Here is a 27,625-nt window from a genome sequence, read left to right as displayed (position 1 = left end):
TTTCTTGCCCTTCTTTTCCAGTCATCTTATTGGAGAACCCAGGTTATTTATTTCCTGAGTTTGGCTGATTACACCTCTTGATGTCATTTAACTTTGTTCTTCTTCCCTGTTTTGGCTCCATATGCCCTAATCTCTCTCTCCTGTGTTGGCATCTATTGTGATAGGTTGAGTGGCGCATTTTTCCACTGTTTAATAACACAAGCACATAAGTATACATTTCTATACATATCTCCCCCAACCCCACCCACACAGAGGAACTGTACCAAGGGAGTGTTCTGCACCCTTTTCCTCAATTTTGTCTTGAAAGTTATTCTCTGTTAGCACACACACACAGATCTTGCTCATCTCCTTCTCCATTTTGTGTCTATATAGCACTCTATTATGTAGACATGGCATAGTTTTTCATGATTTTGTAAATCTGTGCTTTTTTTTTTTTTTTTTAAAGACTGGAACCCTTACTGAAGATGGTTTAGATCTTTGGGGGATTCAACGAGTGGAGAATGCACGGTAATTATTAGCTAGACTTGACCATTTATTGTTGTTGTTTTCAGTCACTCAGTCATGTCTGACTTTTTTTGACCCCGTGAACTGCAGCATGCCAGGCTCCCCTGTCCTTCACTATCTCCCGGGGTTTGCTCAGACTCATGTGCATTGAGTTAATGATGCCATCCAACCATTTCATCTTCTGTTGTCCCCTTTTCCTCCTCTCCTCAATCTTTTCCAGCATCAGGGTCTTTTATTAGTTTATTTTTAATAAATATATTAATATATGAAAATTCAGACTCATAGAAAATAATATGACAGACAGCTCTGTACCCACTACTGAGATTAAACAGTTGACATTTTGCCATATTTGTTTCAGATCTCTGAAGCAAAAAGATTTAAAACATTACAGATACTGCTGACGTCTTACCTATCCCTTTGTCTATCCTTGCTATTGTTCTGAAGTGGTGTTATCCTTGCATGTTTTTATAGTTTACTTCCTGTGTATCTACCCATAAACGAGATCTGTCCATAAATAAGTAATTTTCTTTAGTAATTTTTTTTTCTCCTTTGTTGTTTAAAAAATACTTCTTTATGCTTGATTTCTGCAGTTTCACCATGATCTTTCTGTTTGTTTGTGTGGGACTAATTCTGCTTCTTGATTCCAAAGACTCATTCTTTCATAAATTCTGGAAAGTGTGCAGCTTCTTTTTATTCCCATTGTGGCTTTCCCCCCATTCTTTCTCTCCATCTGGGAATCCTAACCATATCCTGGATAATAAATTTCATTTGGTTTTTTTTCAAATCTGGCTCTCTCCTTTCCCCACCATGGTGTCTTGTTCTTTTTCGAAGTCTATAATTTTAAAATGCCTTCTTTGCATTCTTTCAGATCGCCATTCTATTATCTCCAGTTTATGGGATTCTAATTCTGTCTTTGTCGTGTCTGTTGAGTCGTGAGAATTATTTCCTGGTTCATTTTTAAATTATGGATTCATCCTTAGCGGAATTTTTTTGTGAGACTCCTTTGTAGCTGTGTTGTGGGAGTGCCTCTCCCGAGAGTTTTGACCTTTCTTGGCCAAAAGTAGTGTCAGTAGTACCAGGCAAACTTTAATGTTACTTTTATAACTTGGGGATTTCTGGACTGGACAGTAGCATATATATTCAAACCCAGATGCCATCCTGAGTAGCTTAATGGTTTAGAGTTCAGGCCCTGACACCAGACCTCTTGTGTTTGAACCCTTGCTTTGCCACCTGTGTGCTGTGGCTTGGCAGGTGGCTTAAACCCTTCTGCTTCAGTTTCCTCATCTATAAAATGGTGATAGTAAAACACCTTTCTATGGTATAGGATGAGATGAGGCAAGTAAATTTAAAGTTCTTTGACTGGTGCCCAATACATAGTAAATATTACATAGATACTAATTATTTTCTTGAACTTTGGGTGAGGGGAAAGGGATAAGCTTATTCTTACTTACGCATTTGAGTCTGGGTGAATCTTCTCTTTTTCCAGGGTTGTAGTTCTTCAAGAGCGTCTTGGTGAGAGGGATTCTCTCAGTTCCAGCTTCCTACTTTGCATGTGCCCAGGGCTTTGTCTCTTGCTCTTGTGTGGTCATTAAAACCCAAGGCCTTAGGGCACTGAGAGGGCTCCCCTCCCTTCTTCCTTCTCCCCCATAGTCACAGCATCTGTTTAAGGTCACACCCCTTTGGTTGTCCTTTCCCTGTTTTTGGCACTTAAAAATTTCCCTTTCTTTCTTACAAGCTCAGTTTTGTATTTGAAAGGTAGTGTGTTACACAGTCATTTTATGTTTTTGCAAGAGAGTTTTTTCTGTGTTCTAATTTCCCATATGTCCATAGGCAAGCGTTTTAATTATTATTTAGTAAGTAGTAGTTTCTGTACCAGTACATCTGGTCTAGTTATTTAGAATCTAAGAGAATACTATATTTTACTCATGTATAATAATTTTCATGGAAGAAAATGTTTTTGAATGTCAAAATATATAATGAAATGAATACATGCAATATGTACATAAATGAAAACATTTAATTTCTACTTTTAAAAATAATAAAACCTGAAAAGTTCTGTTAAACTACTCTCTTCAGTCTTGGGGTTTATGAATCTAATTCAGTGCGTTTTCTATATAGTTTTCTTTTGCCAGAAGAAAAGGTTTGCAGTGAGATGTTGGTAAAGTCTCAGTTTGTTGCTTGTATGGCTACTTGTCATTCACTTACAAAAATTGAAGGAGTGCTTTCTGGAGATCCACTTGATTTGAAAATGTTTGAAGCCATCGGATGGGTAAGTTCAACGTTTTAAAGTACAGTTAACTTCAGGAAAATAGTAAAAATTAACTTGCAGAAGAATTATTTCTTCAACTTGTTTTGATTTTGGTCTGTCTCATATAAAGAACTATGTAATTTCTAAAGATATGTCACCGGAGAGATATTTACAGTTGTGTAGAAATTCTGTTTTTAGTTTAATTGACTCATTCAAACAGCCTTTAATAGAGGAAGACCTGGACTGGCTCAGGGCCCTGTTGTATGTTTACTGGAGAAAGCAGGATCATATCTTGAGGCAGTAGGTCTAAGCAGTAAGGTGATCTCAGTGACTCAGTTTGTTGGCCATAGGGAAAAAGTATAGAGTGGTCATGTGTCTTCAGGCCCCACGTTCTACTTCCTGTGTCCTTTCTCTCTCTCCTTCACAACACACACATGTGCACACACACATGCTCACAGAGGTTTCTGTTTGTTCACTTCTTTGTTTTGTCATTGATTATTTTAATTTCCGAGTGCTTGCTCTGGTTGTAGGTATTTTCCAACATCCAGTTCTTGTTTTACAGGTATTAGTTTGTTTTTAAAGTTCCCTTTTTGCTTCTGAATTTTTCATTTTCTCTAGGTTCAGTTTTTTCCCCCTTCCTATACTTAATCTTCTCCTTTATACTTTTTTAAAAAATTGAGCTGTCATGAACATCTTCCTGTTGATTTTCAGTATATTTCTTCATCCTACTTTCATATTTGAGAGTGAAGGTTTGATTTGATACTCTGGGTAGGTGCTGCAACAAGGTTTTTTCCTTGCCCATACGTATGTTTGGTCCTGAGAAGTATGTTGGTATATTGGTTTTCCTGGGAAAGGTCTTCCCTGAATGGGAAGGCTGCCTGGGGGAGCCTGTTGTAGTGGGCACCATCAGCAGGCCTTGAGTTCAGGAGAGAAGTAGTAGTCTTTTGGTTGCTTTCCCACTCTCTCCCACAGTGCTTGCACAAGCAGTACCCAGGAATACTGCCCCTCATTTTAGCAGCCCTTCCTCCTCTGAGGGCTGTAGTTTATATCTCTATAGAGTATGACCTCTGTGACTTTTTTTTTTTTCTTTTGCTTTGATAAGCTATTCTGATTGATAAGTTTGATCCCACCTCTCCTCTGTGTCCTTTCGTGTTTATCCTGGGCTACTGTTTCCTTATTGCATTATCCATCATTGTATTTCAGTTCTACTCTGTTTACTTTTACAGTGTTATTTCTTTTCCTGTGTGTTTGGTTAATATTTTGAAAGGTGGGGGTAGGGGGGATGAGTCCCAAAGTTCTCTGCCGTCTTCTGAAAGCCCACAGTAAATACTCATCAACTTTAAATCCTTAAGAGAGGCCCACTTCTTTTATAAAGAGTAAAACAAAGTATAGTTGATTCATCTCTGACATTTTCTAAAGCTTTTTTCCAGCTGATTTCGGTAGATTTATTGCTCTGTATGTGACCCTTAAAAAGTGGGTTAAATAAGTCAGTTTGTATAGTAAATAGCATGCTTTTTTGACTCTGAGATGCTTTGCTATCTGATCTAACCACAGAGTATCTATGGAATGTTTTTACATAACTAGGCACTGCTGTTATTTAAAGTGATTAATACCATGTGAGATGCATGCCAATTTCAGAGGTGTTAAAATGTTTCTTAAGAATTGTGTAAAATTGGCTAATTCAGCATAGCTCTCTTCCCCATCATTTTCCCACTCATGATTCCTTCACTTACAGAGTGAAATTAGTTTCTTATTCATATATGTGTATTCAGTATAAGTTTTTTTTATTGAATTTTCCACCAAAAATAGTTTAATATTAAATTTCAAGGAGCTGGCATAATAGTGCTTTAATTAGATGTGTTCAGACTGGGAAAACTGGGCTTCCCTGGTGGCTCAGTGATAAAGAACTCATCTGCCAATGCAGGAGACTTGGGTTCAATCTCTGGGTCAGGAAGATCCCCTGGAGAAGGAAATGGCAACCCACTCCAGTACTCTTGCCTGGGAAATCTCATAACAGGAGCCTGGCGGGCCTACAGTCCATCAGGTTGCAAAAGAGTCAGACATGACTTAGTGACTAAACAATAACAACAACAAGCTGGAAATCTAAATTTACAATTCCTACCTCAGTGAGCTCCTGACCCAGTGGTTCTGCTAAACATATCTGAGCTCTGCATATTTTGAATCCTCTTCTGTTAGCAGCAAGGAATCTCTGGATGATAGACTAAAAATTTTTGAAACTGCAGGGATGTTCTATATTTTACAGAACTAGTCTCTAGACTTAATTGGTTATAGGAGCAATATTAAAAGTTTTTCTCTATTTCTCTACTAACCTCTGCCTCCCCTCTCCCACAGGTTACTAGAACTTTAAAACTAGCTTTATTTATATTTTGTTTTACTTTAAAAAAAAAAAATCTTAACTGAAGATAGCCATAACGTTTTATTTTAAAATGGAACCAGTGAGTTGAATTTATGAGTTTCATGAATCAATGTGTTGATTATTTTCCTTTCAGATTCTGGAAGAAGCAACTGAAGAGGAAACAGCACTTCATAATCGAATTATGCCAACTGTGGTTCGTCCTCCAAAACAGCTGCTTCCTGAATCTGCACCTGCAGGAAACCAAGAAATGGTATGAACTGCTTGATAATTCTTTTGGTGCTCACATTTTCTCCTCATTTTAAAATATTGCTGGAAGATGGAATCACATGTCCTTTTAAAAACTCTGATGCAGATATGAATATCTTTACTGCATTTATCAGAAACTATGCCTGGAGATTTAATTCTCAGTGCTGTTCCTTTCTTTCCTACTTACCAAGCAGCTTGGAGCCTTGTGATTTAGATGCATGGTGGTTAAGACTTTTAGTTTGTATCGTATTCCTAGGATTTAATAAAAAGAATATGTGGAAGCCTTTATTTTTAGGTTAATTTTTAAATATATACCTCTTAGTTTGTTTAAGAACTTAATATGTTAATATTCCTAGGATAGCAGAGTGTTTTAAAATACTCAATAATAAACTTTTCTTTTTTAAGAAATGGGAGCTGGTAGAGAAGCAATCTTAAAACCTGACTTTGAAATACCAAAAATTCTGTGTTGTTTTCCCAATAATTTTTTGTGGATATGCAGTTAAATTTTTTTTCACTTGAGTGTGTTAATTGACTTAATCTATACTTTTACTTTATTCTTTCTGTCTTCTTTTCTTTTTTAGGAGCTGTTTGAACTTCCAGTAAGTGAAGAATGTTTACTCATTACCTAAGTATATCTTTTAAAATATTTTTTTTAAATTGAGGTATAGTAATGATGCTGGGAGGGATTGGGGGAGACAGAGGATGAGATGGCTGGATGGCATCACTGACTCGATGGATGTGAGTTTGAGTGAACTCCAGGAGTTGGTGGTGGACAGGGAGGCCTGGCGTGCTGCAATTCATGGGGTCACAAAGAGTCGGACACGACTGAGCGACTGAACTGAACTGAACTGAACTGAAATATACTGGTATATCTGTTTTAATTCTTTGAAAAATAATGAATGGTTTGTGCATCTTTTGAAATTCTGTAGGCTGTTTATGAGATAGGAATTGTTCGCCAGTTCCCATTTTCCTCTGCTTTGCAACGTATGTGTGTGGTGGCCAGGGTGCTCGGGGACAGAAAGATGGATGCCTACATGAAAGGGGCACCAGAAGTCATTGCTGGTCTTTGTAAGCCTGAAACAGGTAAGGAAGCAGCAAGGCTTTGAGTGAAATTCTGATATTTGTGTAAGCTGGTAATCACAGTTCTAACAATGACCTTCGTTTTCTCTTTTTTAAAAGTTCCTGGTGATTTTGAAAAAGTTTTGGAAGATTATACCAAACAGGGCTTCCGTGTGATTGCTCTTGCACACAGAAAATTGGAGTCAAAACTGACATGGCACAAAGTGCAGAATGTTGGCAGGTACACGTTGATGAATGGTTTTGCCTACAGTTTCCAATAAGGCATCATTTATGTTTATGAAAGTCTTGTGCAATCATTTATATTCAATTTATTATTTATTAAGTAAATGATTATTGGATATGTGCAAATGTATAGCATAATTCAGTGTTTTAGGCAATTGAGATAAAAGTACAACTCCCTGGAACTATTTTTAATTAATTTTTTAAATGTTTATTGAGTGCCTGCTGTGTGTTGGGCATGTTCGAGGAACATAATTATGTTTTTGGTAAACATTCTACGGAAGTTTATTTTCCAGTGATCTACAGTTATTCCTTGGTATCTATAGGGGATTGGCTCCTGGACCTGCCATGCAGATTCAACTGTGGATCTTGTAGTACTAATAGTATTTATTGAAAAACATCCATGTGTAAGTGGACTCACACAGTTCAAACTCATGTTATTCAAGGGTCACCCATACTTGCTTTTGCCTAATAGTTGAAACCAAGTGCTCATTTGATCACAGTATCATGAGTCACAATAAATACACCTTCCACCCTCACCGCCAAAGGTTAGATGGCCATTACCAACATCACATTTACCTCCAGTTACAGCTATGTGTCACATTCAAGGATTGCCCTGTTATAGTAAGACTGATCTAGCCTGACCTTTTGAAAACAACACTTTTGGTTAGGAATATTTCATGGTGGACCTAGCATTTCAAAGCAGAAAGTAAGATTTATTGGCTTTCCTGCTAATTCTGCCTATCAAACAGACTTTTCTTTTCACATCCCCACTGTCATTGTCTCTCATTCAGGGACTTAGCTCTTTTCTCCACTTTTCCCTTTGTCTAATCTGTGTACCACACTGTCCACTGAGAGGTCTTTAACATTCAAATCTAATACCAGTCTTCTACCTGGAATTCTTATAATAAATGGCTCCCCATCACCTTTCAGAGGAGTTCTTGATCAAGAATATAAATTAGGAAAGAAACAATGAAACACATACTTAATTTTTTAAAAAGGGTAAATGATACAGATAATTATCAGAAAAGGACATATAAGTGGCCACTGAACACATGAAAATGATGAGACACTTCAGTTTGGGGGGAGCTATGGAATTAAAACCACGACCAGGGTTTTCCCTTAAAGTTTACAAAATTCAAAAGATTGATGATATCAAATGTTAGCAAAGGCTTGAGAAAATTTTAACAAAAATTCTCCAAAGAAGACATACAGATGGCTAACAAACACATGAAAAGATGCTCAACATCACTCATTATTAGAGAAATGCAAATCAAAACCACAATGAGGTACCATTTCACGCCAGTCAGAATAGCTGCGATCCAAAAGTCTATAAGCAATAGATGCTGGAGAGGGTGTGGAGAAAAGGGAACCCTCTTACACTGTTGGTGGGAATGCAAACTAGTACAGCCACTATGGAGAACAGTGTGGAGATTCCTTAAAAAACTGGAAATAGAACTGCCATACGACCCAGCAATCCCACTGCTGGGCATACACACTGAGAAAACCAGAATTGAAAGAGACGTGTACCCCAATGTTCATCGCAGCACTGTTTATAATAGCCAGGACATGGAAGCAACCTAGATGTCCATCTGCAGATGAATGGATAAGAAAGCTGTGGTACATGTACACAATGGAGTATTCAGTTCAGTTCAGTCGCTCAGTCGTGTCCGACTCTTTGTGACCCCGTGAATCGCAGCACGCCAGGCCTCCCTGTCCGTCACCAACTCCCGGAGTTCACTCAGACTTGCGTCCATCGAGTCAGTGATGCCATCCAGCCATCTCATCCTCAGTCGTCCCCTTCTTCTCCTGCCCCCAATCCCTCCCAGCATCAAAGTCTTTTCCAATGAGTCAACTCTTCGCATGAGGTGGCCAAAGTACTGGAGTTTCAGCTTTAGCATCATTCCTTCCAAAGAAATCCCAGGGTTGATCTCTTTCAGAATGGACTGTTTGGATCTCCTTGCAGTGAAAGGGACTCTCAAGAGTCTTCTCCAACACCACAGTTCAAAAGCATCACTCAGCCATTAAAAAGAATACATTTGAATCAGTTCTAATGAGGTGGATGAAACTGGAGCCGATTATACAGAGTGAAGTTAAGTCAGAAAGAAAAACACCAATACAGTTTACTAATGCATACATATGGAATTTAGAAAGATGGTAATGATAACCCTGTATGCGAGACAGCAAAAGAGACACAGATGTATAGAACAGTCTTTTGGACACTGTGGGAGAGGGTGGGATGATTTGGGAGAATGGCATTGAAACGTATAATATCATGTAAGAAACAAATCGCCAGTCTAGGTTCTATGCAAGATACAGGATGCTTGGGGCTGGTGCACTGGGATGACCCAGAGGGATGGTACGGGGAGGGAGATGGGAGGAGGGGTTCAGGATGGGGAACACGTGTATACCTGTGGCAGATTCATGTTGATGTATGGCAAAACCAATAAATATTGTGAAGTAATTAGTCTCCAGTTAAAATAAATAAATTAAATAAAAATAAAAGCTCAAAAAAAAAAATACTGCTGCTGAACTACTCTAAATTCATAAAGAACTTGCATAATACCTATTAAAATCTAAGTTTACTTATGCAGTTTGACCCAGCATGTACAGTCCAAGGAATTCAGCTGAAAGAAATATATCTATGTGAGATAAGATTCAAGTTAAAATAGTGTAAATATCATAAATATGATAGTGGTTAAATTATGAAGTATTAATACTTCTTTTAATCTGAGCTCATTAAATGAAAAGTGAAGTGCAGTGTTTATAGTGCAATCCCATTTTTCTGGATGAAAATTAAGGGAGTGGAGTGGTTAGCTAAATAATAACTGAAAGGAAAAGCAACTTTACAAATTCTACCCATTAAAACAGAATATTGGGGGGGATTTGGCCTAAGAAGGGACATAAAAAACGCAGCAGTAATCACATGGTTAGAGGCATATTTGTGATTAGGAGCCACACATGTAAAATCCTGTATCCTAATTCCTACAAAGGGTACATTAAAGTTGCCTTTTTTTTATAGCTTTGCCTTTGCCACTCCTCTTCCCAGACCTTAAAAACTGAGAATTGAGTTGCCTCTGGTTCTTGAGCCTGTCTTTCAGGCAACCTTCCAGCCTTGGACCAACTGTTTCATCTGCCGAGGATACCCTACCCTCCCTATCAACTCTTCTCTCTCTCTGCTTCCCTTCCTCATCTTTCAATTAAGATCTCCGTGTTTCCATTCTACCTGTGGGAACAGGTTTTGGCATTTCTGTTATAGCTTGAACCTGTGTATCTTGAATTGATTATTGTACTCTTCATTAATGAGAGGGCAAGATTTCTGTGACCGGCATCACTCATAGAAGAGTTAGGAAACCGACTGCAGGCAGAAACCAGTACAGGAAAATGGTTACAGAGCTTTGACCCAGTGGTTTCACATTGGCACAGCTTTGTGCTTTGAAATGCATTTTCAAGTTTCAAGACTTACTTCTCCTGTTACCTCCAGCAATATCATTTGTATAAAGTTTTCTAATTCTCTAATATCTTTACCACCCATTGTATAAATTATATAATTTTAAAGGTGTTTAGACTTAGTTGCTGTTTACTTAAGCACTCTTATAGTTTAATTTGTGTAGAAAAACCACTTGGTTAATCCAAGTCTGAAATTTTGGTCCCTGATTTCAAGCCCTGCTTTCTCCATTGAAGAGAGTATTTCTCTTCTTTGTAATAGGATTTCGATAGCTTTAGTTTAAGAATGCTGCTATCGCTGAACAGACTTCTCCATTACAGTACTGAAGCACATATTATTTTTGTGTGATCTCTTTGCTTGCATGTCTGTTTCCCCACAAAAGGGTCTTGAGAGGAGGAGGAGGAGTAGTGTTAGTCACTCAGTTGTGGCTGACTCTTTGCGACCCCATGGACTGTAGCCTGCCAGGCTCCTTTGTCCATGGGATTCTCTAAGCAAGAATACTGGAGTAGGTTGTCATTGCCTTCTCTAGAGGATCCTCCCAACCCAGGGATTGAACCCAGGTCTGCATTGCAGGAGGATTCTTTACTGTCTGAGCTACAGGGAAGTTGAGAGTAGAGATCATGGCTTTTCATCTTTGACCTTCCAGTGACTTGTGTAGTACTTGGTGCATAGTAGATAATCACCTCTTTGAAGGAACAGCATCTTGATAACTACTGAAAATTAACATTGTAGAAGACCCATCTCTGAGTCCTGAATAGATCTCATTGTTGGACTGCTAATAGTTTTTGCATCGCACTTCCAAGGTCAAGATTTTGATCAAGAGTTTTATAAAATTCCTCAAAGACTTTATAGTGAATTCAGTATAACTGTTGAATGTGCCTGTGGTACAGTTTTTTCCTTTTCTCTCAACATTTAAATTAGGGTATGTTGTATGGGAGGACAGTAAGGAATGGATATATTTTATGTTCATTCAGATTGTAGGTAGGATACAAGATGAATATTACTTAGTACTAGAAGAGTTCTGTGTCTTATTACAAAGATATACATTTCCTAAGAATCTTTATAAACCCATGTTTCAAAGGGTAAAGTATAATTTCAAAATGTATTTCTTGGGAATTACTTTTTCAGATTTAAACTTTTTGAGGTTGAACTCATAAACTTATACATTTATTCAGCATATAACATGTTTTTAATTTATAATTGATGGCTATTTTAAATTGCCTTATCAACAAAGTGAACAAATGCTTGTTCTCTTGACTAAATCGTTATGTTAAAATTTCTTTTTCTACAGAGATGCCATTGAGAACAACATGGATTTTATGGGATTAATAATAATGCAGAACAAGTTAAAGCGAGAAACCCCTGCAGTACTTGAAGATTTGCATAAAGCCAACATTCGCACTGTCATGGTCACAGGTTAGACTTTGTAAAAGGACACACGGAAAAATTGAGTGTGACTCTTAGAGTTCACGTTATCCATCATTAAGGAATGATCAGAGCATTATAAAAGCCTACTTACCAGTATATAATTCCATCTAATACTGCATTATTATCAGTCAAGTAATTAAATTTATCATAGAGTAGCTCCATCCTACGTTGCCCTGTTTTCAGCTCTGAATACTTATCTAAGATAGAGGACAACTTCACAGTACACTTTGGAAATCCTTTAGATCTGTTTATAATAAGTATAATAAACTAGTGAAGGACATACTATAAATACTTAGCTGTGCTCTTTTTTGTTCTCTCTCTCTAATCATGTTTCTTATAGCAGTTATTTTCCTTTGCTTGTGTTAGTTATTTGTAGATTTGTTTTCTCTACTAGAATATAAGATTTTTGAGGATTAAGAATATGATTGACGTATTTTGGGATTGTCTATAATTTTTAGAACTGTGCCACCAGATACATCGGAAGTGATTGGTTAAATTATATTTTTATGTATAGAATAGTACATTTATTATTGTTTGAATGTGTAATAGTGAAAAGAGCCATTTTTTGGTTTCTTTCTTGACTACTGCATTCAAAGGATTCTCTTGGTGGTAACACTGTTGATAATATTAGATAATTGCCATTTCTTAGCTGTATGAAATCGTGGCAGCTCTAAAGTTTTGTTAGCAAAGAATCAGATTTAAGGCATTCACTTTATAATGTTCATGTGTTCAGTAAGAGACTTATAGAGAAGATCTGTGTATGTTTTTATGTTTAGGAACTCTGAGGTCCATCTGATATCAGATAGCTTAAGTAACCAAATTTTTTAGCATCCCAGCAGTTCTTGGTTCTAGTGACTTTGCTTCAAAGCTCTTTCTGTCTGTATTGCTTGTCCTTGTCCTGCCATGACAGAATATGGTGTGTCCCAAGAGGATCTGTCAGGTCATAGGAAGACATGCTTGGAAACAATGGGTAGCATTAAGGGAAGAGGAGACAATAGTACCTCTGTTCTGGTAGCAGTGGGCTCCCCAAACCTTTGCCTGCTTCTCCTGTACATTTGTATTTTCCTCCTTGATCTTGTCTTTAACAGTGTCTTTACTACTTTCCTCTCATGACTGAGAAGTTGTCTGTTTTGCTTCTCTTTATGTTTTATAAAGATTGTATACTTGTTACTTTGCTTTTTTTGTTGTTGTTGTTGTTGTGTGTGTGTGTGTAATCTTGCCTTTGTAATTCACTTTTTTCTTTATGTTGTGCTCATATTCTTGTATAGATTACCAGTCACTCTTTGGTTATTTCAACAATATTTATTGAGCACTGTGCCAAGCATTCGGAGAAGGCAATGGCACCCCACTCCGGTACTCTTGCCTGGAAAATCCTGTGGACGGAGGAGCCTGGTAGGCTGCAGTCCATGGGGTCGCTAAGAGTTGGGCACGACTGAGCGACTTCACTTTCACTTTTCACTTTCATGCATTGGAGAAGGAAATGGCAACCCACTCCAGTATTCTTGCCTGGAGAATCCAGGCAGAGGAGCCTAGTGGGCTGCCGTCTATGGGGTCGCACAGAGTCGGACACGACTGAAGCGATTTAGCAGCAGCAGCAGCAGCAGTGCCAAGCATTGAATGGCTACCCCTAGTGCATGACTCACAAAGGTTGAGAATGTATTTGACTTTAACACTTGTGGGTGAGAATGTTCTGACTATTTAGTATCTATCTTCTTTTGATTTGAGGCTTCCTTTGATATATGTATGTCCTGATTAACTTTTAACTCCAGGATAACTTTTAAATTCCAAGAGTAAGGACTATACATTAACTTCATTTTGCCCAGCCCACTGATGGGGACTGTAGTAGATTCTCAGTAAATACTTGTTGTTTAATAAATTTATGTTTTCATTTTAATGTTAATGTATTTTCAATGTTTTGAAAATTAGGTGACAACATGTTGACTGCCGTCTCTGTAGCCAGAGACTGTGGAATGATACTACCTCAGGATAAAGTTATTATTGCTGAAGCATTACCTCCAAAGGATGGGAAAGTTGCCAAGATAAACTGGCATTATGCAGACACCATAACACAGAGTAATGATTCATCAGCAATTGACCCGGAGGTAATGTCAAGTAGAGTTTTCTTTTTTGAAGCTTGCTTATTTTAATTTATTCTGAAATAATAAAAAGTGGTGCATTAAAACTCAACAAAACAAAAACAGAAGCCTGAGCCCTCTCCTCAGAGACTTGGATTCACTAGAATGGGGCCAGATGCAGTATCTCAGTGTTTCAATTTTGATGTTTTTAGCCAAAGTTGAGAAGCACAGTTTTATACTATAAGAATCCCAAGTATTTATCTTATTTTAAAAGTAGTGATAAATGGTGCAGATGGTTCATAATATTTGGCTAATGGATCATTTCAAATTGAAGCTGATATTTAGACTTCCTTAAGTGTTACTCTTTAACTAAACAATAAACAATATAGATGGATTATCTTAAAATTGAATTTTCTTTAACATTCAATAAATGTTTAACAGCGTTTTATATGAAACATCAAATGAAAAAATTTAGTTTTGGGTCAAATATGTTCAAAATAGGATTCTTTTACTTGATCTGGCTGCCTAAATACTGTTCTGAATGTCTTATACACAGGCTATTCCAATTAAATTGGTCCATGATAACTTAGAGGATCTTCAGGTGACTCGTTACCACTTTGCAATGAATGGAAAATCATTTTCAGTGATTTTGGAGCATTTTCAAGACCTTGTTCCTAAGGTTAGTGATTTGGGTTATGTATGTTTTTATATGAGTATATGGCAAACAGTATTTTAAAGAAATTCGTGTTTTTTCCAGTTGATGCTGCATGGCACTGTGTTTGCTCGTATGGCACCTGATCAGAAGACCCAGTTAGTAGAAGCATTGCAAAATGTAGAGTAAGTATTGGTGGGTCTTGGTTTTGTTTTGTTTTGGTGGCCACACTGCACGGCATGCAAGATCTTAGTTCCCCGACTGGGGATCCAATCCGTGTTCCCTGCAGTGGAAGCTCTGAATCCTAATCACGGAACTTCCAGGGGTTTTCCTGTTTTTGTTTTTTAATATTTATGAATTATAGTTTTGTTTTCCAAACCAGAAAAGTAACTAATATTTCATGTATATAAATGTGTCAACTCTAAGACAGGTAAGCCTCTTTAAAAGAGACTCCTGGTGGCTCAGTGGTAAAGAATCTGCCTCCAAAGTAGAAGACCGGGGTTCTCTCCCTGGGTCGGGAAGATCCCCTGGAGGAGGAAATGGCAACCCACTCTAGTATTCTTGCTTGGACAATTCCATGGACAGAGGAGCCTGGTGGGCTATAGTCCATGGGGTCCCAGAAGAGCTGGACATGACTTAGTGATTAGGCAACCAACAAGTGCTTATTTATTTAAAGTACGTATCCACCATTCCTCTTCTAGGTGATATCCATGAGGTAGAGTTCATTCACTCAGCTTGATAGAAGTAATGTTACAGTTTTAGTAAATAATGATGTTTTCAAGTTTTTAAAGGAGAAATCTTTACTGATAGCCTTAAAAGTAAATACTAAAGACTAGGCTGGCCTGAGTCCTTTGTGCTAAAGATTAGGCAGTTGAGATGTCCATGTGATAGAAATAGAACAGTGACCCAAGTCATTTGAATTGTAGGCTGGTGCTATTTGCAGAGTAACATGCCTGTGGTCATTATAATGAAAAGATTCATTAGTTAGCACTAGGGGAATCTTAGTTTGTTAACTCTTCCTAGTACTATACTGGAGGAAATCTTAAATTAAAAGTTGTGTATTTTAAGAAATTAATAAAAATCATAACATAATTTTTGTTTCTTAGTTACTATGTTGGGATGTGCGGTGACGGTGCAAATGATTGTGGTGTAAGTATAGACTTTGTGATTTACAGTTCTTTCTCTGGCTAAGTCAAGTACCCAAGACTCAAAAGAATTTTCTTCTTTAATCCATTAGGCTCTGAAGAGGGCACATGGAGGCATTTCCTTATCAGAGCTCGAGGCTTCAGTGGCATCTCCCTTTACCTCCAAAACTCCTAGTATTTCCTGTGTGCCAAACCTTATCAGGTAGTATACATTAGAAATCTTGCTCTATTAATACAGAAAAAAAGGTCATAGGAAGTAATATGAATTTGTTTTAATGGTGTGTTAGTGTACTTGATCTGTAATGCTTTAGCAACAGATTGATTGCTACTCCTCATTTCTTCCAGTTCTGCTTTGGCTTAGTTCTTTTGGGCAAAAAAGTGCATTGTTGTAACTTGAATGTTGATGTTCATCTGTCAAGATATAATTGTGGTTTGGAGGAGGCATTTAGAATACTTCTATTCACATGCCAACATTTGTTTTCACAGGGAAGGCCGTGCAGCTTTAATGACTTCCTTCTGTGTGTTTAAATTTATGGCTTTGTACAGCATTATACAGTACTTCAGTGTTACTCTGCTGTATTCCGTGAGTACTGACATTGCCAACAGAGATGGTCCTTAGTGTTAAAAGACATTTAAATTAAAAATATTGGGCATACATGTTTCAGTTTGAATATATTCATTAATTGTGAAACTTAAATAACTAGCACCTATAAATTTTCCTTTAGTTTGCTGAATTTTGAGTAGCAAATTGAAAATCTCGTTAATCTGGAATAACATTTTCTTTAAGGCCAACAGCTGTGGCTGCAGCCTTGTGAATAAAAGATAACTCTATTCTTTTTTTGCCTTTAGCACAGATTGGACATTTTTTTTTTTTTCAGAACTCTTCAAAATGTCAAGCTGTGACATATTTTAGAATTGCAGTTAACTTTGCTATACATTTATAAGGAAAGGCCAGAATGAGAGAAGATGTTTCAGATGTACTTTTAGGACTTGTATAAACAAGTGATGTCCCTAGGTATGCCATGGATTTTGTGGCTGAAGTGATCTCACTTTAGATTTTTCTCTGAGTAAACATTGGTGAGATGCCAAGGAGTCTTTGTGAAACTATCCCTTTTTACCATATGTGGAAAATATCAGGGGGGATGGTGTTGGATATTAAGAAAGCTTCAAAATACTAATTTTCAAGAATGTTGAATATTGTGGGTAGAAGTCTGTGCTTTCTTTTTGCCAAAAAACTTTTTAAAGGTTTTTATTGAATGGATTTTTAGAAGCTACCTTTTATACTAATATATTAAATTGTAAATATGTTCTGTTTCACTAATTTAAAAGCAAATATGTTTAATTTTTAAGCAGGCCAAGTGTCATTTTGAAGTTGTTGTTATTGGGGGGAAAAAATTAAAACCAAGGAGGAAAAAGCTAATAAAAGCAAGGAGAAAATAATATAAAAGTGGTACTATAAGAATAGTTCCTGAACTCTAACTATTAAAAAAAAAATTCCTTCTCTAGATCTTAAGTAACCTGGGAGACTTCCAGTTTCTCTTCATTGATCTGGCAATCATTTTGGTAGTAGTATTTACAAGTAAGTATTTTGTTTTGTTACTGTTTTTAAAGCATAGGAAATTCTGATGTGGCTTATTAAACTTTGGTAAGTTTACATGAACAATTATAACACAGTGCACATCTTTTCATTTTCTGTGTAAGTTCTTTTATTTCTGATTATTTATATTTTGCCTCATTTTTTTATTCTTTCTCTATTTTTTTCTGAAATATTTGAGAATATGTTCACATTATCATGCCCCTTTGCCACTGAATGTTTTAGTATATATTGCCCCAAAGTCATTTTCTTGTCCAGCTAAACACAGTTATAAAGACTAAGAAATTTAACATTGATACAATATTACCTAATCCATACCTGTATTCAAGTCTTGTCATGTGTCCCCAAAATAACCCTTAAACCCATTTTTCCCCCTAGTATCTTGGCCCAGGATCTAGTCCAAGCTCACAAACTTAATTTAGTTATCATATCCATTTTGTCATCTTTAATTCAAAATACTACGTTCAGCCTTTTGCGGGGGACTTCTTGATGTTGACGTTTATGAAAGAAGATAATCAGTTATATGGGTTTGTCTGATGTATTCTCACTAGACTCAGGCTATGCATTCTTGGCAGGAATATCAAAGAAGTGATGCTGTGTCCTCCTGAGTACATCATATAAGGAGACAAGGTGTTGGTTTGTTTCAGTATTGGTGATGTTAACATCAAAATAAATAATGATGGTAATGAGATATGATCTGTTTAAATAAGTAATTGGGAGAGAAGGGAAAGCTCTTCCTTACAGTAAAGTGCTAACTAACAGTATAGAAGGAATGATTGGCTTATCCAGTGGAAAGACCCTGGTCTTCCTGACATTTTAGAAGAACTTTTCGTTGTGGGGGTGCTATCCTGTGTTTCAGGTTACAGTGTCTCTGACCTCTACTCCCTCGATGCCAGTAGCACTCTCCCATTTGTGACACCCAAAAATATCTCCAGACATTGTGAAATGTTCTCTAGGGGTCATACTTACTTTGGTTGTGAACCACTGAATTTGTCAGTCTTTAGTGAATGCTAAAACTAAGTGAATGGAAGTCAATAAGAAACAGGATTTTTTACACAGTCTTGGCATCTTTCTACAAATTACTTATTAATTACAAAGAGAAAAATAGAAATATTACGGTGGAGAAACTTGGCAGCCACAACCTTAATAAGTGATCAAAGTCTTTTTTTAATGTTACTGTTATGTTTATATAGTTTCAAACCTTTGTTAATGTCTTCTTAAGAGGAAGAAATGTGTATTATTTTAACTGTAGCTTTACAATTAAAGATTCAGAAATAAATTCTTGGTTAAACATATAAGGGTGGTGGTGATAAGTGCTTATACTTAGTATGCTTTTTACTTGTACTAGTGTTTCCTCTGAATTTTAGTAGACTAAAAAGTACTCCTGAGCCATTTCTTGAAAAAGCTTAAATTGTTCACTTTCACAGATTACTTAAACATGTATGGCATCTGGCTTGGTTTTTGGAGATTTTTCATGTTACAGATTTGTTAGAGAACAATAGTTTTTCTAAGTTCCTAAGTGAATCTGATTATGTATTTTATAATGACAAATTAATTTAGATACAAACCTTTTCCTCTCTTTCTTCTCAATGTAGTGAGTTTAAATCCTGCCTGGAAGGAACTTGTGGCACAAAGACCACCTTCAGGTCTTATATCTGGAGCCCTTCTCTTCTCCGTTTTGTCTCAGATTATCATTTCCATTGGATTTCAGTCTTTGGGTTTCTTTTGGGTCAAGCAACAGACTTGGTATAAAGAATCACATCCATATTCATAGTAAGTTGGTCAATCCATTAAAAAATATATGTGTAGAGTGTATGGGGTTGCAAAGAGTCAGACATGACTTAGAACAACTGAACAACAACAGCAATGTATATGCATGTAAAAATACGTTTAAATTTATGTAAAAATTGCATGCAGCTTGATTACACATTTAATAATTTCACCTGCATTTGACTTTATCTGTAGGAAGATGGTCAGGCCAGATCCTAATAATCGTGACCCAGATGGACCAGTTTCTTAAGTTGCTACTGAGCCTTGCTTTCCTTATGTGTAAAAGGAGAAAAGTGAAATTAATTACTAGGGTCTCTTCTAAACTCAGAATATTTATGTGTCTAACTTCTCTGTCCTCACTTTGGGAAATGGCATTTTGAAACTTAAAAAATTTGAGTAAAAGTATTAAGTGGATCTTTTATTTGTTTATGAGCTGAATGTTTTCCAGTTCACAAATCATAACATTTTTAAAATTAATTACATATAGGTAAACATAAAGTCTCTTTACCTTTACTATGCTGAAAGTGCATGCTCAGTCACTCAGTTGTGTCCAACTCTTTGGGACCCTGTAGACTGTAGCCTGCCAAGCTCTCTGTCCATGGGATTCTCCAGGCAAGAATATTGGAGTGGGTTGCCACTTGATCCTCAAGAGGATCTTCCTAACGCAGGGATCAAACCTGCTTCTGCATTGGCTGGCGGATTCTTCACCACTAGCGCCACTGGGGAAGCCCCATGCTAGAAGTACTCTACAAATTAAAAGAGTGGGGAAAGGGTTTATTAAAAATAATGTCTTATTAATTAATGAAGTTTCTTTCCTCTAATTTTTTAAAATTGACTGAAATGTTACTAGAAAGAAAAATTGGTTTCCTTTGGGACATAGATACTGTGTTTACTAATACAGGGGGTTTTTTGTGTGTTGTAGTGCTTTTAATACAACAGGAAGCCTAGATGGGAATTCTTCACATTTGAATGATGAAACCGATCCTGATAAACATAACATAGAAAATTATGAAAATACCACAGTATTTTTTATCTCCAGTTTTCAGTACCTCATAGTGGCAATTGCCTTTTCAAAAGGAAAACCGTTCAGGCAACCTTGCTACAAGAATTGTAAGTCTGGCATTTACTGTGATTTCCATCTTGCTTCCCTTCTTCAAAAGTAATGCAGGAGTAGAGTTAAAACTGTCCTTTCAAAATAAGTAGATCTTCACAAATAGAATGAACCTAGTGATTTAGATGTTTACGGTCTTGTTTTATTCTCATGATAGCTGCCACCCTAGGTTTAAAATTAAAGTCAGCAGTTCTAAACATTCCTGGTTTTCACATCCTATTCCTCTGGCTCCAACTTTTATTTTTACAGCCCATTGGAAAGTTAGAATTAGAAGCAAGAACAGAGGCTCCTCACTTGGAACAGTGGGTATTATACTTTTCTTCTGGGTGGTCTGCACAGTACCAGCTCTTTCCTCATTTTTGACACCGTTTCAGCCAGTATTCACCTGGAGTTCTCCATTTCTGTCACCTTTGCATCTGCCGCAGAAGGGGCCAGTAGAATGGAGGCTTGTGCCTATGAAAACTTGTTTGCCCGTGGCTGTAAGAGACAGCATTTTGATTGATCACAGTTAGGGTTTTGGGGGGAAAAGAAATCATCACCTTACATCAGTTGCTGGTTTTAGGAAATTGAAACTGCAGTAATAAATATATCAAACAATGTTAATTTTTTTTTTTCGCATAGGAGTTTAGACTTTTGCAGTATCTTGGTGTGAAGAGTGGTTATTCTCTTGCTGTAAGGAAGTCTCAGTGTTCTGGTTGGCACAGTGTTGGGTCACAGCTTTTGGTGTCTCATAGGAGGGATTACTGTGCACATCTCTGTCTCATGTAGCAGTTACAAAGCATATTCACATACATTGTCTTATTTAGTCTTTACTTCTACCCTCTGGTTCGTTGGGCAGGTTTTATTACTTTATATTTTAAGCAGGTAAGACTGTTCAAAAATTTAAATGTCAATAATTGAAATTTGGTTTTTACTTTTTTCCTTAAAAATGAGCTGATATTTCTTATTTAACAAATGAAGACTGTATTACTGAAAATCATATTAAAACCATTGGGGACAAAAGGCCTTGCATAGTAGGTTTATCATTGTACTTTTTAAGAGAACTTCATAACTAAAGTTATGTTATTATAAGATGAACTTGTCAAACTTAAGGTTGATATATTTTATCTTTAGTTGGGTATCTTAAAATTTCAAGGAAATACTGAGCATGCCCAAGGGCAGCTAAAACATGTATCAAAGAGCAAAACTAGTTGGTAATAAGCAAGACAGTCACACTAGGAAAGTTCATTTTAGAGATCTAAGTAAGTCCACTCTATTAGATATTAGATGCCTATTTTCAAATGCATCTGTTATATTATTATGGGAAATTTCCAAAAAAATTAAAGGCTTAAATATTTTGTATTCCCGTTTAACTTCAACTTGATTTAAATAAACTCAATTGTTGATGGCCATACTTCTTTTTTAAAATATATGTTAAAAATGATATTTTAGTAGAAATGTAGACACAAAACCTTTGTCCTTACTATTAGCAGTTTGTGTGTTCTGTCAGTAGTTATGGAAGTGCATACTGTCATAAAACATGCCTCCTGGAAAATGTAATAGAAACAGGAAAGTCAACATATATTAATACATACTTTGCTGATTTTCACATCTTGTCTGTCTGTGATTGAAGTCCCCTGATCTTGGAATGTAGTTGATACTGGTAAGTAAAGAAAGAAAAGTAGAGAAGAAAGTAAGAAATGACAGAAATAAGGATTACTGCATAAAGTGATATACAATGTAAAGTGTAAATATAGATGCAGAAGAGTAGGGGAAAGGTTAAGGCTTTCCTAGAGTGGACATTAGCCTTTCCTTTTCTAGAATACAGAAAACAGGTCTTCACTGGGGCCTGCTACTTGCTGTTCTCGATATCTAAACAGTATAATATATTCAGTCTATCTTGAGGTGGTTTTTTTCAAGAATTAACCTTAATCTTAGGCATGTAAGGCTTTATAGAGTTTTTTGCTCACTTCTAGTGGTTCAGTTTGACTCTAAGTAAAAGCCTAATTTCAGTCTGGTTACCTATTTGTGATGTTAGTTCAGCCGAGTTATATTTTTGTGCTTGACTATGCTGTCATTTCAAGGACCATGATCACACGGATGTAGTTCTAACACTCTCTCTTAACTAGATGTGATTTCTTGGGATCTGGCTTCAGTTTTTGCTACAGTTTAAAAATTTTGATCCCTATAATTTACTGCTTGTGAAATCCAGGTTATTTTTCAGTTTTTGAAGGCATTATTACTGACTTGCCAGTGTCTTTCCTGTTCAGGCCTGTGTGATTTTTCCTTGCCTGAATTGGTTGGAGCAGATACCTAGAGGCTCTGAAGGATAAGGTGACCTTTTAAAGACAAGTAACTGGGTAAGGAAGGAAGGATTAGGAATAAAAAGACTTGAAGTTTGTGGTTATAGGTCAGATGATCCTGGTTGGTATTTTTGAAGAAGGAGCAAGAGGTATATGTCAGAGCCATAGACAAGTATTTTGGATCTATTTACTGCATATAGGTTTTTGTTTCTGAGTTACTTACTAAGGTAAATATGAAGGAAATCCTTTATGGTGCCTTATTTTGATGCCATATTCCATCAAAAGGTACCGGTATTAAGAACAATTCTGTGATGCTAAGGCTGGGACATAAGAATAATAAATCTACTCTTTCCTATAGGAGCCTCACCATATCCCCATTTTATAGCTGAAAATTTAACTATGAATGACTTGCTGATGTTCACATAGCCTTGTGGCAGTATCTGAAACAGAATCTAAACCTTTAACTTGTGGAATATTCTCTCAGCCACCGATCACCACCAATACAGAGTTTGATAGCTGTCTTCTGGTGAAGAGTATTCCTTGCACTTCATAGGATTTACTAAGGAATCACTAACTGTGCCAGGAGATTCCAGGAGCTGAGAGCACAGTCTCCTAGAAACTCATACCTCTACAAAATGAACACCTGATTTTTTCATTCTTGGTTGAAATTCTTATTCATTTTTCCATTTTTGTTATTATATAGATCTGCCAGCCATCTACCACCCTTGTCAAATTCCTTTCAACAATGCCTCTTTTTCTCCCCTGGCTAAACAAAGGAAGGATTCAATTATTTATTTTCTCCTTCAGATGGAAATCTTGGCAGATTTTTAGAGGTGTGATCAAAGGTAGTGGTTATAGGAGAAAGACAGATGAGAATTTGAGAATATTGTTGAGGTAAATGTAAGAAGTGTTTCAGCTTGAGTAAAAAAAAAATTTTTTTTTTTCTTCTGGTAATGTGTGAGAACTAGATTGAAAATCTGTTTTTGCTTATCATTGTAAAAATGCAGTAGGATTTGGAAAACATTCAATATAGGCTATTAATTCATTGAAACAAAACATTTTCTGTCTGTTTCTCTCTCTGACACTTATATTGGGACCTTTCCCCTCCAAGTCCTCTTTCTGATTTCGTCTTTGTGTGTTTTTTGTGTATGTTCATGTACTTCCAGCTCTCAACTTTCCAAACACTTTTTCTTTGACTATATAAATATTTGAATGGCTGTGTAACATGTATTACTTTTGTTGCTACATTTATTGAATAGAAGGTTATATTTCCTGTTTGCAATTTAGTAGAAGTTTGGTTAAAAAAAAGAAATCTAGAAAAAAATTCCTTCTTTTATCTTAAATGGGTTCCAAATTTTTCACCCTGTTGGTCAGAGGCTCGTAGTGAAAAGATTTCTCACTTATGGCATGATTGGTAACACAACTTTCAGCCTAAGCTGCTAGAACAGTAAATATCTATAATATATATACAGCAACAAATATATATATATAAAACAGTATTGTTTATAGAATAATAACAGTTGGCCTATAGTTTTCAACTGACATAATAACAAATTTCATATTTACAAATGTCTCCCACATTTAAAAATATTGAACCCCCCCCATTTACAGTCTGTAAATAGGATATTAAACTTCTTTACTCAATCTGAAGGCTTCACAGTAAGGTTTTGATTATATGTGGTCATAGTAAAGTTTGAGTTTGAAGCTGACCTCAAATAGGAACTTAGAAATAAATATTCCAGACCAAGGGAAAACGGAGGAAAAAGTTGGAATCTGTCAATATAATTGAGATTATCTCTGAGCCCCCCTCATAGCTTGTTACATAAGGGTGTGCTTTTATGTGCATGTGAAAGTATGTATGTACAGTTAACAAAACTGTCATGAGCAGGGAGTTTTTTGGTTTTGAATTAGGAAAGTGATACAGAGTGCTGATGGATGGAATTTACCATCTCTGCCTACAACAGCAAGCCACAGGGTTAGCCCACACTTAAAGTAGCAGGTCAAGCAATTCCTGGGTTTTGGCTAGTGTTTTCTGTGGAAATATTTTCATGGAGGAGATTAATGAGAAAGTGGGATTCACTTAAGTATAGAGTATAGAAATGTAAGTATAGATATAGAAATATACTTACATTCAACTTAGAATGCCTCTATTTAGGATTATAACTAATACTGATGATAAATGTTATCAGCATTTTTACAATCAACAATAATTGTCTTTGCATATAGTTTTAAATGATAATCTCATTTTGCCGTAATCTCTGTTTGTGAATTATAGATTGGTTTGATTGTCTTATAAAGTGGCTGTCTGTGATAAGTACAAATACATGTCCATAAAGGTCCATCCCTTATTTTTTTTAATAAATGCTGATTATTTTCACATTACGTAAATAAATCCTTTGGGCCTGTATGATCTATCATATTCTAGGAAATATCATATAGCACACATTTTATATACTTCATCCACCTAAATAGATGTATTCAAATCAAGTTTAGGGTTGACACTATACCAGTTGTTAATATATGCCTTTTTACTCAAAGGAACTCCCTGATTTAATTGTTTTACTTTCTTTTCCAGATTTTTTTGTTGTATCTGTGATTATGTTATATGCTTTCATATTATTCATCATGTTGCATCCAGTTGACTCTATTGACCAGGTTCTTCAGGTAAGGCTTACGCACATCAGTTGTTACTGGTTGTCTGAAAAATGATAGGATCTGGGGTAGCAGTGGTTAATAAGATAGTAGGGGAAGATGACACATTGTTATTACACAGCAGATGAGAGTGCTGGGTGATTGCTAGGGCTTAAGATTTATCCCGCTCCGTTGCTCTTATGTTACTGGGGGAAGAGACTATAACTGACTGTGTTTCTTTCTTCTAGTGTGTTCTAGTATAATTTTGAGCATGCCCTCTTCAGCTTTCTAAAGTCCCAGTTGTTTTTCAAAGTGTTTGTACCACTGTATGAGAGCTTTTGTTCCACATCATTGCCAACATTTGTCTAGTGGGTATAAAGATGTCATGTGACTTTATAAGTAATTTTGATACATGGTTGGGTAGGATCCGTATTCTCACCTCACATTGTTCATGTTGATCTTTTTGGCTGTCCTGAGCTTTTCCTCCTTCATATAAGTTTTAAGTGTAGTTTGTCAAGTACCAGGAAAAGCCCTTTTGGATTTTTTATTAGAATTACACTGGGTTTATCAAAAATTGAGGGAGAGGCTCTCTCTTACTTCTTCAGAATATCTTTTTCTCTAAAGGTTTTTATTACAAGTTTTTATTAGATTTATTCCTGTAGTATTAACGGGGTTTGTTCCTCTGATATGTATCTGTTTAAAATTACATCATGTGATCCTTTTATGCTGGTGAATCAGTGCAGTTACTTGGACATTCATCTCACATCTATCAGCTTTGTCAGACTTTATTCTTGGATTTTTAGATTCTCTTGGATTTTGTTTTAGACACTTATTATCTATAAATAGTGACTTTTTTTGTTTCCAACATTTCAATCCTTAAGTCTTCTATGTATTTTTCATGTCTGTTAACAACATGAATGTTGGTGTGATAGTAATGTCCTCATCTCTATGGGGAGCATTCCTAGTATTTCACCATTGGATATATAATGGGCTGTAGGTTTCTGGTATATACATTTTACCAGGTTAAGGAAGCTTACTTCTGTGGTGTTGGTGACATAAATATTTAATTTTATCTAATGCTTGTTCTATAGCTGTTGAAATAATCACATAGTGTTTCTCCCAGGAGAATGTGGTGAATTACAGTTGACTGATATTCAAATGTTGAACCAGTACTGCATTTGTAGAATAACACCAATTTGGTCATGATGCATTCTTTTTTATATCTGCTCAATTTAGTTTATTACGATATTCTTCAGGATTTTTGCTTTTGGTTGCATGAGTGAAATCAGACTTAGTTTTCTTTTCTTGATGTTATTGATAGGTTTAGATATAAAACTTAAATGAACTTTATGGATGAGCTTTATTTCATTGACTTTTCTATATTTTAACTAATTCCTTTAATGGATATTTAGGTTGTCTCCACTGTTTTGCTATTATAAACAGTGCTATATTTGCAGATTCTTGCATACTTCATTAAGAAAGACATATTTAGAAGTTAACGTCAGTAGTAGAATTTCTTGGTCAAAGGATGGCAAGGATATCTAGAATCTGAATTTTTATAAACATGTATTACTAGAGTCTGGAGAATTTGGCGGTTTATAGTCTTACTGACAAAACGTGGTCCACTAGAAAGGGAATGGCAAACCACTTTGGTATTCTTGCCTTGAGAACCCCATGAGCAGTATGAAAAGGCAAAAAGATATGATACTGAAAGATGAACTCCCCAGGTCAGAAGGTGCCCAGTATGCTACTGGAGAAGAGCAGAGAAATAGCTCCGGAAAGAATGAAGAGACGGAGCCAAGGCAAAAACAATGTCTAGTTGTGGATGTGACTGGTGATGGAAGTAAACTCTGATGATACAAAGGAACAGTATTGTACAGGAACCTGGAATGTTAGGTCCATGAATCAAGGTAAATTGGAAGTGGTTAAACAAGAGTGAACATTGACATTTTAGGAATCAGTGAACTAAAATGGACTGGAATGGGTGAATTTAATTCATTTGACCATTATATCAACTACTGTGGGCAAGAATCCCTTAGAAGAATTGGAGTAGCCCTCATAGTCAACAGAAGAGTCCAAAATGCAGTACTTAGTGCAATCTCAGAAATGACAGAATGATCTCTGTTCGTTTCCAAGGCAAACCATTTAGTATCAGAGTAATCCAAGTCCATGCCCCAACTGCTAATGCTGAAGAAACTGAAGTTAAATGGTTCTTTGAAGACATACAAGACCTTCTAGAACTAACACCAAAAAAAGATGTCCTTTTCATCATAGGGGACTGGAATGCAGAAGAAGGAAGTCAAGATATACCTGGAGTAACAGACAAGTTTGGCCTTGGGGTACAAAATGAAGTAGGGCAAAGGCTAACCGAGTTTTGCCAAGAGAACAGACTGGTCATTGCAGATTCCCTTTTCCAACAACACAAGAGACAACTCTACACATGGACATCATGTGTTGGTCAAGATCGAAATCAGAAATCAGGCTGATTACATTCTTTGCAGCCGGAAATGGAGAAGCTCTATACAGTCAGCAAAAACAAGACGGGGAACTGACTGCAGCTCAGATCATGAACTCCTTATTGCCAAATTCAGACCTAAATTGAAGAAAATAGGGAAAACCACTAGATCATTCAGGTATGACCTAAATCAAATCCCTTAGGATTATACAGTGGAAGTAACAAATAGATTCAAGGGATTAGATCTGATAGACTGCCTGAAAAACTATGGGCAGAGGTTCATGTCACTGTACAGGAGGCAGTGGTCAAAACCATCCCCAAGAAAAAGAAATGCAAAAAAGCAAAACGGTTGTCTGAGGA

The 27,625-nt window shown here is 36.4% G+C and overlaps 1 protein-coding gene across 4 annotated transcripts in view; it reads left to right on the top strand.

The window, feature by feature from the left end:
• The window catches only part of ATP13A3 (ATPase 13A3), a 78,930-nt gene that overhangs the window by 37,541 nt on the left and 13,764 nt on the right, over positions 1–27,625 (top strand). For all 4 annotated transcript variants that reach the window (XM_040267610.1, XM_040267636.1, XM_040267625.1 and 1 more), the window contains 17 exons: positions 446–507; positions 2,623–2,773; positions 5,263–5,379; positions 5,957–5,974; positions 6,305–6,458; positions 6,555–6,675; positions 11,414–11,538; positions 13,477–13,652; positions 14,182–14,304; positions 14,383–14,462; positions 15,384–15,426; positions 15,515–15,624; positions 15,909–16,005; positions 16,929–17,001; positions 18,612–18,789; positions 19,709–19,896; positions 24,755–24,843. In XM_040267610.1, the coding sequence (XP_040123544.1) occupies positions 446–507; positions 2,623–2,773; positions 5,263–5,379; positions 5,957–5,974; positions 6,305–6,458; positions 6,555–6,675; positions 11,414–11,538; positions 13,477–13,652; positions 14,182–14,304; positions 14,383–14,462; positions 15,384–15,426; positions 15,515–15,624; positions 15,909–16,005; positions 16,929–17,001; positions 18,612–18,789; positions 19,709–19,896; positions 24,755–24,843 (1,905 nt within the window). The remainder of the gene's footprint in view (positions 1–445; positions 508–2,622; positions 2,774–5,262; positions 5,380–5,956; positions 5,975–6,304; positions 6,459–6,554; positions 6,676–11,413; positions 11,539–13,476; positions 13,653–14,181; positions 14,305–14,382; positions 14,463–15,383; positions 15,427–15,514; positions 15,625–15,908; positions 16,006–16,928; positions 17,002–18,611; positions 18,790–19,708; positions 19,897–24,754; positions 24,844–27,625) is intronic.

The sequence above is a fragment of the Oryx dammah genome, unplaced genomic scaffold (genome assembly GCF_014754425.2).
Source record: "Oryx dammah isolate SB20612 unplaced genomic scaffold, SCBI_Odam_1.1 HiC_scaffold_2, whole genome shotgun sequence".
NCBI lineage: Eukaryota > Metazoa > Chordata > Mammalia > Artiodactyla > Bovidae > Oryx > Oryx dammah.
This window is presented reverse-complemented; position numbering and strand designations above follow the sequence as displayed.